The 13,768-nt window shown below is 38.7% G+C and overlaps 1 protein-coding gene across 6 annotated transcripts in view; it reads left to right on the top strand.

Annotated features, from left to right (window-relative positions):
• The window catches only part of SOCS5 (suppressor of cytokine signaling 5), a 34,301-nt gene extending 20,793 nt beyond the window's left edge, over nucleotides 1–13,508 (top strand). For 4 of the 6 annotated variants that reach the window (XM_040553453.1, XM_040553455.1, XM_040553457.1 and 1 more), the window contains exons 2-3: nucleotides 2,976–3,070; nucleotides 5,423–13,508. In XM_040553453.1, the coding sequence (XP_040409387.1) occupies nucleotides 5,435–7,045 (1,611 nt within the window). In that variant the 5' untranslated portion in view covers nucleotides 2,976–3,070; nucleotides 5,423–5,434 and the 3' untranslated portion in view covers nucleotides 7,046–13,508. Of the gene's footprint in view, nucleotides 1–1,395; nucleotides 1,599–2,975; nucleotides 3,080–5,422 lie in introns of those variants that run through there. The other 2 variants (XM_040553454.1, XM_040553458.1) reach the window with 2 other exon arrangements.
• Nucleotides 13,509–13,768: the final 260 nt, after the last annotated feature.

Here is a 13,768-nt window from a genome sequence, read left to right as displayed (position 1 = left end):
GTAGGAGCTGGCCAGCCTTCCTCATTTTGGCTGAGAAAGGCTGAGGAGTGCTGCTGTGAGCAGCCCTGTCCCTGCGGCCAGGGGAGCCGTAGCCCATAGCAGGTGTTTGGCAGTGTGAGAATAGGGCACTGACCGCCTCAGCGAGCGTGCTGTGGTGCAAGAGAACGTCGTCTTTAATGGGGTCTCTCGTCCTTGTGGGGTGAATTACGTTAAAGCAGGGAGCAGTCCAAACAGCAGATGTGTAGTCTCTTTCCAGTCCTTTTCCTTCCACATGCGTGGGCCAAGGCGACAGGTTGTGGGTTGCTGAAAGCTGGGCAGCATGGCCTGAGCTTGTATGCTCGTGCTGGCAAGGGGCTCAACAGTGTGCGAGGAGCAGGTTGATTTCTCCCTCTCCCCTTTCAAGTCATTGAGGTTTTGACTTGTAGGAGTTGTCTGTCTCTGTTCTCTTCCAAAGTTTTTTGTTCGTTGTCTTTCAATGTGTTGAAGCTGTCATAAGGTAAAAATAGCAAACCAGAGAATTTTGTAGGCTCTTGTTTTTGAAATAAGCACCTTTTTAAGGTGTCCTACATTATATAGTGTTATGACTTCTGTGAAGATGGTACATTTTTAGGAGTTATTTTGAATGTAACTTACTGTATCATCTATTTTTCAAATGAAGTAACACTGAGATCGAGACAAGCATGTTGCCTCTAGGACAGAGCCCAGCTTGCACTCAGAGTGGCCCTAGCTCTAGCTAGATGCTGTGACGCTTCTGGTAAGAACAGTCTTGAGTTTTCACAGTAACCTGTTGGTATGAGATACTTACTTAAGTGCTATTAAACTAATGGTTTGCCTAGCTTTCAGTAGTTTCGTCGTTTATCCACCCAAAATACTTGGATACTGTGCTCCTACAAACTTCCTGGCTTTGAATGGATCTCTGAACTGGTTGCAAGAGGGGATATAGTGTCATTGCTTCTGTAATCCCTTCTGAGTGCTTACTACCTATCATTTTTAAGATAACTTATGCCAGTTTAAGGTAGACAAATTATTTTTAGTTGGAAGGAGATTGTTTTGGAAATGTTAATATAACTTTTTCTGAGAAAATTTACAAAGTGATGAATTCACTTTGTGGATTTTGATGGGATTCAATTTATTTTTTGTTCAGGCTGAAATAACCTTTTCCAAAGATAACTTTCTCAGGCAGTGCTCCTTTGGAAAACTGGGATGGCTTTAGGGCTAGTGCAGAAATAACTTGTATTTTGTCGACCTTAGTACTGCCACAAGAAATCCGTGAAACCGCAAGTCTGTTGCGTGTTGATTTAAACCAGTTTGAAATTACTAGATGGAATATAAAATACCTTAAGAATGAGTCAAGTTGTATTCTAACACATGATTGAGAGGTTTAACCGAGACAGTCACCCAAATTCAGGAAGCTGTTTTCCATTAGCGAAGGATGGCTCCTGAAGCAACCACTGCCTCGTGCAGGCAGCATGTGGAACAGGCTGCTCCGGCTGGCACCGAGGGATGGCAGCGGCACAAGGACTTAAACTAGGAACCGTAAGGCATGAAACTTCAAGATCAGCTTCCATGTACTTCTTAGGTTTTTAATGAGTTAAAAGGTCAGTGTGCGTCCCCCGTGCCACAGGTGCTCAGTAAAATGGCTTTGCTTGGAATGTGGGTATGTCCTCCTAGGCCTGGGTGACGCCATGTTTTAGCTAAGGCTTCAGTGAAAACTGTACGGCCCTTATTGTAGGGCTTTACTTCTGTTTGCTCCATTAAGGCCTTGCTCTGAATCAGCTGTACTAGTTGGTAATGTCTTATGTACTGTAGACTTGCTGAAAAAATAAAGGGGGTGGGGGGGAATGTGTGTAAACTCTACTGTTGCAAAAAGAACTTCACCTTTGGCTTAATCTTAGTTTCGTACTTGTAACTCTGCTCTCTGGAAAGTTTATTTTTATGGATTTTTTTTTGACAGGACTCACCAGCCTAATTTCAAAAGCATTTAATCAATTTTAGTGCTTCTGTAGGTGTATGGAAGCTAATAATGTTTGGTACTGTTCTGACATTACTCTGAAGTTTCTGCCTAGGAGTGTTAACTTCTGATATCCATGTAGTAATTGATCAAGCCTATAGTTTTTATTTCAGTAAATATATGTCCTGTTCAAGTATGCTAATGCTTTACATGCCGAACCGAGAGAAAATGAACTTGTCGGTGTGTTGTTAACTCTTACTGCTGTCCTAGGCTTGGTTCTGGTGTGGAGAAGCAAATCATTCTCTGTCCTGTTCCTGCTGGACTTGACAGTGGCATGAGCATACTGTACTAAAATCCCGTAATGCCTCTTGGATTTCTGAAAAACAATACAATCATTATTTTAGGGAAGCGCTGACCTACTCTTTTAGTAAAGAACTTGTCTTGCATTCCACGTACTTTCCCCTTTTTAGAATCATGGTTCATATTCCTCTTGCTTCACAATCATGTAACATCCTTGTGGCAAGTATAGCAGTTGCTTACCTGGAAAAGTAATATTAGAAAAGTGTGTATTTTTAGCTGCCTTTTGATGTGATGTAGCAGCTGGAAACAAGGAGGGGAGGCAGTATGTGGGGATCTGACAGCACTGCCAGCCAGAACGTGGGAACCACTGCTTTGGACTTGAAACCAAAATGTGGGGAAACCATTTTTACAGGCCTGAGTGTGCCCACTGTGTCTGGCACTTAGTGATCCAGATGTTGTGACCTTGCTCTTATTTCATAAGCTTCACTTGAGGGTCCTCCCCAGGCTTCTATCTGACAAACGTGGTTAATGGATGAAAAAAGTTCTGTGAAGCCTTTTATTTACATTTATATACATATTTATGCTTATTATAAGCAGGCAGTTCGTGCACGCATGTAAGACACTATTAGTGAAATGTCCCTTTAATACATTCACAGATTGTAAGTATCAAATTGAAAAGTTACTCAAACAACTAACAAAAATACTGTTTTTTTTCTCTTTGTAGTAATCATGTCCACAACTGAGAGGAGGAATCTAGCAAGTTCATGTTGAGGTGTATTCTCAAGTCAAGATACAGCAGTGGCTCGTATGCTTCTCTGGGTAAGAAGGGTATGCTCTTGACTATGACAAAGTAATTGACCTTTTAAATTTAACTTTCAAAAAGTAGTTTGTTAAGCCAGTATGGTGGGGATTTTGTGGATGGATTTTTTTTTTTTTTGGTTTGTTTGTTTTGGGAAGTTGTGGGCAGGTATAAAGGGCTTCCAACCCATCCAATAGCCTAAAGGCATTTTAGACTAACAGAGTAAAGCAAGAGCAATAGTGAGCAATAGTGAATAATGTATGACTGGTCAGAAAAGCAATTCTGAGTCATTGTCACAAAAATATATATAGTTCCTAGCCTTCTTTTCCAAGGGAATGGAGGTTATATATTGTCTCTTCCTTTTCACTTCCAAAACTTTAAAATTTTTTGGCTGGCTTCAGCTGAATTATGACAACGGGTTAGTAGGTGTCACAAAGATAAATTTATATATCGTGGTGGCTTGAAAGAAGAAGAAATGGAGAATGTGAGAGAAAAGTGGGTAGAACTTAACCTTATATATACGGTGTTGACAGGCAGACACATCAAACGTATGCTGCTTCTGCGTAAGTGTGGATAATCTGTGAGACTCCACAAGCAGCTATGATTATTGTGATGACATGATACGTGCTTGTATATTTTCTACAAATCTGTACATGATCTGGTGTAATTAGTTCTGCTGCTCTTGAAACTCCCCAGTCTTCTAGCTTGGTCCAGACCACTCCAGAAAAAAATAACGTAGCAGTTTGTTAAATCAGGAGGATGTTCCTCACTCATGTGCTTACACGCTTTCACTTTTAACATACGCACAGAACTCTGTAGCGTCTTCTACATGTAAGACTTCCTGTCTTAGCAAGTTCTTCTCCATCTAAAAGTTACTTGAAAAAGTGTCTTCCTTCTTAACAGCCGCTTGGGTGTTATTCAGATTGTCATTAGCACTGTGTTCTAGGTAACTTGTACCAGCAATCCACAGAGGCTGTTAAGATCTGGGTTTTTTCTTCTTCCATCCACCTCCCGGAGTCCACACTAAGTTCTTAAGGTTTTATTTTATGTAATTAGATGTAGATACCTAGCTTACTGCTTTTGCTGAAGTATTTGAGGAAGGAATGGGGAAAAATTTTTTTCTATTCTCATAGCAGTCAGGAAGAATTTCAAGTCATCTGTTCGTAATTCTCATGTAAGCTATGCCTCTGACTTTTCCTCAGTGCCAGTGGATTCTGCTACAGTCATAGGCTTACAGCTGTGCTTCTGTCTTAAGGGGCTTCTAGACTGGATTGCTAGACCAGTGCTTACTTGTCTGTCATCCATGTTATTTCACAAGACCCAGTGGGTTTGATCTCTGTTTTAGATTCCTGTCTAGCTGTGGGGGGGGGAAAAAAAAGAACAGTAGCAACAGAGGAATGTTACTTCAAAATAATATATATCCATATAACTGAGCAGTTTCCATTAAGAGTTAAATATGATGACATGTTTTAGTTCTTTTAAGTTCAGCACTTCTCTCAGAACTTAATTAGATCTAATTTAGTTTGGCATCGCCTGACTTCTTAGTACAGAATTAACCTGTTTCTGTGTCCTAGGGCAGTCCTGTGATTTTTGGCAGTCTTGTTCCAGTTATCAGACTTGGCTTCTGAAGAAGCAGTTGCAGAACACACACTGCTAATGTGTTTATCTCTTTACTGTATCTCCATGATTCACTATCACTGTTTTTTGCTGCAGAGCTGCTTTCTTTTTAAGTGCTCTTACTAAAGATTGAAGAGTTTCTTGTGCTCTTTCATGACTGAAGTAATAAAGCCAGATGTTTTTTAGCTGTATGTATACATAGATGTATGTATGGCTTTTACTATGTATCAGAGACTTTATAATTCTAAAGTCTTGCTGATACCTTATTGCTTGCCTTTTTTTTTGTGAATGCTGAACACTCCAAATTTCAATTTTTATGCAATTTCTTTTCATCTTGTCTTTTGTAACTGTTCTCATAGTTGGGAGTCACCAAAATTGTTCTTTGTCAGGATTTGTTTTATTACTACCTACTGGAAGCTTATCAGGGAGTCATATGTTAAATGTGACACCTAAAATGAAGAATTTGGGATTGTATTTCCTGTCTGTCAAGTGCAATTATGCAGCTCTACCTAAATTTTTAATCATCTGATGAAAGTACAGAGGGGGCTGTAAATCAAATGTTTGTAATTTCCAAAACATTTTCTTCTAGGTGATTTTTCTAAGTCTCAAAATGGTGTGATGCCTGCCAGTGCTACATATCTGTGCAAGTGTGAGGGCACTTTTTCAACTGTAGTGTGTTCAGTCTGAATTGATAACTGAAGGTGTGTTTTTTTTAAACTGTTCTATTATAATATTTTTTCTTCTTTTGAATTTAGATAACATAATCCATGGATAAAGTGGGAAAGATGTGGAACAATTTCAAATACAGGTGCCAGAACCTCTTTGGTCATGAAGGTGGAAGCCAAAATGAAAATGTGGTTGTGAACTCCAGTAGTTGCTCATCTGCTAAAGACAAAGCTATCCAGATAACTGGTGTGGCCCAACAGCAACCCAGCAGCCCTTTGAGAGAAAACATTGCTTTGCAACTAGGTTTAAGTCCTTCCAAGAATTCGGCAAGGCGGAACCAAAACTGTGTCACAGAAATTCCTCAGATTGTTGAAATAAGCATTGAGAAAGAGAACGACTCATGTATCACCACGGGAGCGAGGCTTGCTCGAAGGGACTCTTATTCTCGGCATGCTCCTTGGGGTGGGAAGAAGAAACATTCCTGCTCTACCAAAACCCAGAGCTCCTTGGATACTGAAAAAAGATTTGGTAGAACGCGAAGTGGTTTGCAGAGGCGGGAGAGAAGGTACGGGGTGAGTTCTGTCCATGATATGGATGCAGTATCAAACAGGACAGTGGGCAGCCGTTCTCTGCGACAGCGTCTCCAGGATACTGTTGGGCTGTGTTTTCCCATGAGAACTTACAGCAAACAGTCCAAACCTCTGTTTTCTAACAAAAGAAAGATCCATCTCTCTGAACTGATGCTTGAGAAATGCCCTTTTCCTGCAGGCTCTGATCTGGCTCAGAAGTGGCACCTGATTAAACAGCACACAGCTCCTGTGAGTCCACATTCAACCTTTTTTGATACATTTGATCCTTCCTTGGTCTCCACGGAAGACGAAGAAGACCGGCTGCGAGAGAGACGCAGACTCAGTATTGAAGAAGGGGTTGATCCCCCTCCCAATGCCCAAATACATACTTTTGAAGCTACAGCACAGGTTAATCCATTGTATAAACTGGGACCAAAGCTAGCCCCCGGTATGACTGAGCTGACCGGGGACAAAAATCTAACCCCTCCAGGAAACTGTGACTCTGAAGAGGACACAACAACGCTCTGTCTGCAGTCACGCAGGCAGAAGCAGCGTCAGATCTCTGGAGAGAGCCACGGCCACATCAGCAGGCAGGGGGCTTGGAAGGTGCACACTCAGATTGACTACATCCATTGCCTTGTGCCAGACTTACTTCAGATCACAGGTAACCCCTGCTACTGGGGCGTGATGGACCGCTACGAAGCAGAAGCACTTCTGGAGGGTAAACCCGAAGGCACTTTTTTGCTCAGGGATTCTGCGCAAGAGGACTACCTCTTCTCTGTGAGCTTCCGTCGATATAACCGATCGCTACATGCACGCATTGAGCAGTGGAATCACAATTTCAGTTTTGATGCCCACGATCCCTGTGTGTTTCACTCCTCCACTGTTACAGGGCTTCTGGAACACTACAAAGACCCTAGCTCTTGCATGTTCTTTGAACCATTGCTTACCGTGTCCCTGAACAGGACCTTCCCCTTTAGTCTGCAGTATATCTGCCGGGCAGTAATCTGCAGGTGCACTACATACGATGGAATTGATGACCTTCCTCTACCTTCAATGTTGCAAGACTTTCTAAAGGAGTATCACTATAAGCAAAAAGTCAGGGTGCGATGGCTGGAGCGGGAACCTATAAAAACAAAGTAAACGGAAATCAGAATCCCCAATAAGCTTACAGAATATGCTTTTTGTGTGTTACAGTTTAACTGCAGCGAACGCACCAACAACGTCTAGCTTTTTTGCAATATCCTATTTAAGCTGAGTGTTAGTATCCTGTCAGATGCTGCCTGCTGTTAATCAAACTAAGTTGTGATGCCTCTTGGAAACAATAAGCAGACAATTCTGCACGTTTTTCATTAAGGCCTAATGAAAATATTTTTGCTAATTCCTGAATATTCTGTTTTTATAGCTGTAGTAATTGGATGAAGAAACTATGAGGCATTTTCCGTGGGGCATTCATGTGATGCTGATAAAGAAAGACTTTATTGGAGGAGCATTTTTGCTAATATTTGAAGTATTTTTTTAAAATACCTTCTTGAAAACTTTTCACTTCTCAAAGTACTAATTTAGCTCGCGGATAATTTTGCAGATAGTAGTGAATATTTTCTTTTAATCAAGAGCAGTTCACTAGAAGCAGGGATGGCCTGCAGTCCATAAAGAGTTAACGGCCTTTTGATGCTAGCAGATGAATCATGCTTTTCTCAGTGTATAGGGTTTCCTAATCGTTAAGACTTGAATATGCCTGCTCAGTACTGTAATTCTATTTTAAACACTTGGAGATTTAAGTGGCATTGTTAGCAAAGGTAATACTGTCTTGGACAGTTAAATACCTTCCGGCGTGAATTATCAATTTGGTGGCAGGGCACAGAATTAGATTACTGCCATGAAAGAAAAGTTTGTGTTTTTCTAAAGCAGAATTTGGTGGCCTGACTACTCGTCATTTACAATGGAAGGTAATAGTGAAGAGAAGCAATGTTTTTTATTTAAAGTGTCTGATATTTTTATGGAGAAAATTACAAGTGGTTGAATTATTATAATCAGAATACAAAATCTGACATATCTGAAATAAATGTCAGGTTTCAAAGGTACTGTTACACTTTATTTGTAAATATCTTTCCATTTGTGCTTTTTTAAATGTTTTAAAGTAATATGCACTGATAATAGTTTCAACAGATTACTTGGAAACAAAATTCTGAGTTCTGTTTGCTTATTTAATTGGAGATGGAACTTAAAACAGTTCTGTCTTAGACATTTTTGCACTAAAATTTTGTTGGAATGCCCTGTCCCGTTTTATGTTTTGTACCAATTACGAGTGCTCCCTAGTTTCTTTACCAGCTGCTACAGTATGTTATTACTTACTTCTCTATGGCAGTGACCTGTGCGAGGTAGGGAACATCTTGGCTGCAAGTACAATAAACGTTATTCTTGTATGCTACACTAACCCTTCTATTGATGTATTTTTCTGCTTGCTGTGCCTTGTTCTGGCTTTTTGTGCTAATAAAGTACAGTATGTTCAGTGTTATACTTGTATATCTGCTCTGTTTTTATATATTCACATAACCTGTAGCAGTTAACTGAGTTTTTAATAGGCTTTTCTTAGTCCTTAGTGTAGGTAATGCACAAATGCTGTGCAGCTGAATATTGGTCAGCACGCCATGCTCCTGCCTGGGTTTTGTTATATTGCTTATCAGAAACCTGACGGTGTACACCACTGAATGTTTCTGTAGTCACGGCGAAATAATGAACTTGTCTGCAGGCATAGAGCATTTTAAAGTTTTTGTAAAGGATAAATGTTAAGCAAAAAATATTCTAAAATGTTATTGATCCCCTGTAATAGTTGCTGAACGTGTTTTAGCTTGTTATATAGCTAACTGCTAGGCTTAATATTTTGATACTCCCCACTGAGTAAGGAATGGTTATTCCTGTAAATTGACAGTACAGCAGTGGCATTTGTTCACTTTTAGACTATTGTAATAAATAGATGTACACACAAACTGGCCAAATGTCCTGTTTTTACCAAAGAATACTGTCAATTTATGTTGGTATTTCGTAGTGAAAAATCATAGAGTGGATAGGCACAATTTCTGTTCTATCAAATATTTATCCTAAACTATGATAAACCAAAGTATTTGACAACTTCATCGGAACTTATGTAGTGTATACATTTATGTTGGTGGAGCTTAAAACTTTTACGTCAACAGTGTCGTCATTTTTTTTCCTGAATACACAATGCACCTAAAGAAGAATGACTTAAATAATTTTGTAATGACTGGAACAGCACTACATAGAAGCTTATACTGAAAGGGGTTAATCTGAAGCACCCAGGAAGCACTTTAAAACATGTTTATATGCTTGTGGAAAATCTGTGATCCTGTTATGCGTTCTTTGTAGTAGATGATCTTTCCTGTGTTAAAACTTCAACTGTTAAAATGAAACTTTGTTTAAAGTATATAAATACTGAGTTTATGTAAGCATGTGTACAAATGTGCTAATGGTCACTTCAGTTTTTTGAATTGTGTGTGTCATTGGATATGCAACTCCTGGTTTAAAACCTGCGTAGAAAGAGGAAAACAGTCACCAGCATGAAATTGCACCCAAGTGTACCTTCACCGTGTCATTCTCACTGTTCCCTTGATCGGATCTGAATTCCAGATGAGTTTACTTTAAAAATCTTGCTTTTAATATTAGTATCATTCAGTCAACCTGCAACCAACTTTTGTCCCAGTGTAGGGGCCTGGTTTCTGTTTATACCTTTTGCAGTTTATACCTTTTGCAGTTGCTTGTCATAAACTAGCTGATGGGATTCTAGCTATAACATTATCAACGTGGTCAGGAATACACATTCATTTAGTTTTTCATCATGTAGTGAATCTTTAGAAAAATAATGATAATAAAAACTAATCTCAAATTTGGCTTTCATTTGTGTAAATGGTCTTTACAGAGAGGATTTATTGCTCCCTCGAGACAGACACGCAGACGCACACAAATGAGAACGATGATATATATATATATATATATCTCTACAACAGTTTTAAAGCTTTGCTTCACTGAAATATACAGAATAACTTGCTAGTGTGCTTATGCTAAAAATTACATAAGCATACTTTTACAAATATAATGGACTTAAGTTGCAGATTATTTTTCTAATCAATTATTTCATTTATTTTCAGCTCTGAAGTCACTGAAATGTTGGTATGTTGAGAACGCAAATACTTGGCACCTTTGCTCAAGGACTGCTCTAACTTTAACATTCTGGTTTTGTGTAGAAAATCTTACAAAGTCCTTTTAAAAAGATGGGCACAAGCAGCTAGTTTTCTTACAAAAAGATTCAATGTAATGATTCTAATCTAATCTGTTTACATGACAGATAAGTATTTGGTACTCAGTGATATAAAGTGTTCCTTGGAGGTGGTGATCCTTGCTGTAGAAAGGGCTATAGGTAGAGCTTACTCGGTGGGCTTGCCATCCTTAAAAAGAACAAGGTGGTGGTGCTATGTGGGAATTCAGATCTTTGAATAACTAGCGCAACTTGGTGGTTTTGTTACATGTAAATACACACCCCGTAATACTTCAGGAACTCAGCAGCAGTTCTGCTTTACCAAGAGATGAAAGTTATAATAATTGTAATTTCCATATAATGTTACCCTACACTGGAAAATTGTGTAAATAGAACAATATCGCTATTGCAGTGACAATGTGTGTGGAGGGTTTTACTCTAATTAGATCACTGTAGAAGACCATTATAATATTTTTTTTTTTAAATAGGGCATTAAATCTAAATCTTTTAAGGATTTTTTTTCATGTACCCATGGAATTGGACCAATGTAGTCTATTGACTATCTGAGGGTCTTTTGTTATTGTTTTTGAATCAGTTTTGCAGACAACTCACAACTCTTCTGAAAATACTCTAAAGGATAAGGACAGGTCCAAATAATTTGCTTGTCAGAATTAAACTTCTCTTAAGCAATAAAGACATCTTTTGCATTTATGTACTTAAAATTTTGTGTGTATTTGAAGACTTCTAAGTTACACTGTCACTTTGTAAGTAAGATGCATACAGTCTGTGAAAGACCTGTGTGTGTATCTGCGTAACCCCCTCCTATGCTAGACTTCATCCTGACAGTCGCTCATATTGCCAAGTCTGTATTCAAGGTTCTGCACGATTTGAAAGCAAGCAAATGTTCTGCTTTTCTTTGATATAAACGCAGTTTGCTTTAGTCTCCACGTGCAAGCCAGGCTTCTACAAAATATTTGCAGAGTGCTTTAAAGCCTGTATCTGCTGTAAAATTGCATGCATGGCTGGAGGTGTAAAGTCAGAAGGTGCTGAGTACCATACAGAGTTGATTCTGCAGGGAGCATGCTTCTTTTTCTCAAAGCTAACTTGAAATACAGTATTTCATAAAAATGTATTAACTGAATTTTCTGTGATTGTTTCTAAAATAGCTATTTATCTCTTTTTCAAACCATATTTAAAATGATGAAAGTACTTTTGATTCCCATTCTTCTGCAGTATGGCTGTGGCATTGTACGTGCCAAATCTTGGTCTTCAAAAACCTGCATGGCCCCTAGATAGGTATGTGTGTGTCAGGGAGATGCCTCCAAGCACGTGTGCAGTGATGGTCTTTTTTGAAGCTACCTGAAGCACACCAATATCCTGAGCATTAATATATTGATATTTAAAAATAAATAAATAAATCTCTCTAACTTTGTGCCTGCATTGCATATGTTGTAAATGAAAGGACTACTTTCTTTGTACCTTCACTTGTAATTATGTATCATAACCTATAAGCTTGGTGTGTTTTGCTGCTGTTGTCACACTTCCATAAGCAGTTGTCTCCTGACTGTGACCGAAGGAGACTTCTTTGTTCTTAATTGCTTTTTTGAAAAATATTTTTAGGCACAAATGAGATCAGTTGGCTTTTAAAGTGTTAATTCTTACAAAGCATGTAATGACACCAAGTGCTCTCCCTTTCACAAGTGACATACAAAGAATCACGTAACTCGGCCATTGGTTGCATCTACCAAATGCAGTTGACTTCAGATATCTGAATTTTATGCAGTTTTTTTCCTTTTTCATTAAAAATACTACTAGCAAGAACTTTGAAAAAGAAAATAGCTTGATATCTTCACAGTAAGATACTTAAAGCAAATGTTTTGCTATGAGGTAATGATCTCTGGAAGATTCTTTTTTAAGATACTCCTCTTGCTATGAATTAAATCAACATTTTTTTTTCCAGAAAAGCTTTTTGATGACTTTAACCTTATATTTAGGGAATGAAAATAAATCTGTTCTTCCACTTAATTTGCTTGCATGTTGCCATACTGATTTAATAGTATCTGTTTTAAGAAGCAAAATTTAAATCTGTTATTTCAATGAAGCATTGCCATTTTTCTTGTTTCTATACACTATTCCATTTACAAATATTATACATAAGTGGGACATTAACCTGATGAAGTCTCTCTAAATTCATTGTTATCCAGGTAACTATTGTGTATCTACTCTTTAAGCTGGGTAGATGTGCACTTTGTAAATATGCATTAAAACTTCAGCTGTTATCAGATCTTTTAGGGCCAACACAATGTACTTATGAGCTGAAGCTTATGGTGCTCGACCATTTTTTTTTCCTGTCTTCAGCAGAAAGAAAAAATACATAATTGTGTGTGTGTGATGTAGGTCATGTTACAGATTTACTTGTTAAGCACACAGCTACACTGACAAGCAGAAACATATCTGAACTTGCTTGTCAGGAGAAAAGCAAGCTCTGATTTCTCAGCAGGATTTCTAACTTGGTGGCACATTGGCAAAGAGGAAGCAGAATGAGGTTTTGTTCTTTGAGAAGCTGTTAAATTGAGCATTGTGTGCGCTTCCTGTGCGATAAGGTATATTTTTAGAGTCCTGAGAATTTTAATAGCTTTTGAAAGATAGAAGAGTACTTTGCTGCTTTATCACTTCTTGCTTTCATATTGTAGTTTTGCAAAAGCACGATGAGAGATTTATTAAAAATGAGTATGTGTAGTCACTAACCGTTTAAGCACTACTTTGTAATATCTTTATGGAGATAGCAAATTCTTACATGATTATATTTAAACTGTTTTGGGAGAATGAATAATGACACTGTGGGCACAAATTAATTCAGATTGCACTATAAACTTTCTTACCAGAAGCCTTCATTCTTACAAAACTATGCGATCCCCACACAGAAATCTGTAGTTTCGGTGATGCGGTCGTTGGTAGGCATCCAAAAACGCGGCACCCAGATGGTCCCTGGACCTTTTCCCGACATTCCAGTTGAAGGGGCCCTGGCAGGCCCACGGGGCACTCGAGGAGTTGGCTCGAGAGCGTGCCAGGCATCGCCTGGCCACTCTGCGCCAGCAGTGCCACTCGCCCCAGGCCAGCGCCTCGTGTGACGGCGCTCTTCTAGGCCGTGCTGGCTTTGGTGGCTTTTATCCCACTGCAACTTAAATGTTCCATCCTGCCCAGCTTGTCTTTGTTAACTGGTTGCCGAACTGTCTTGCATCTTAATAGTGAGAAAATAATGTGATTTATAGCTACCCAACCAGTGTATGAAGTAATAGATGGCTCTGTCTTAATAAATGGGGTATAAACTACTATATTGGTTTCCTGCTATATTTGTGTGGGAGCAAAAAGTTGTGGTTTTAAAGAAATTCTTTAAAATCTATGCTGTGAATAGATATTTCTACAAATATTTAGCTGCTGTACAGTCAAAGAGATAAGTAGTTGTTAGATTGAAATAATCAGTAACTCATGTTTATATCAGTCTGTTTCTGTTGCATCTGAAATAAATGAGCAAAGAGATTGAGAGACCAATAATTATCCTCTTTAGAAGTTTTATCCCAGCAAGATCTTAA

This window comes from Cygnus olor, chromosome 3 (assembly GCF_009769625.2).
Source record: "Cygnus olor isolate bCygOlo1 chromosome 3, bCygOlo1.pri.v2, whole genome shotgun sequence".
NCBI lineage: Eukaryota > Metazoa > Chordata > Aves > Anseriformes > Anatidae > Cygnus > Cygnus olor.
The sequence above is the reverse complement of the archived record's forward strand: the minus strand, read 5'-3'. Positions and strand labels throughout refer to the sequence as shown.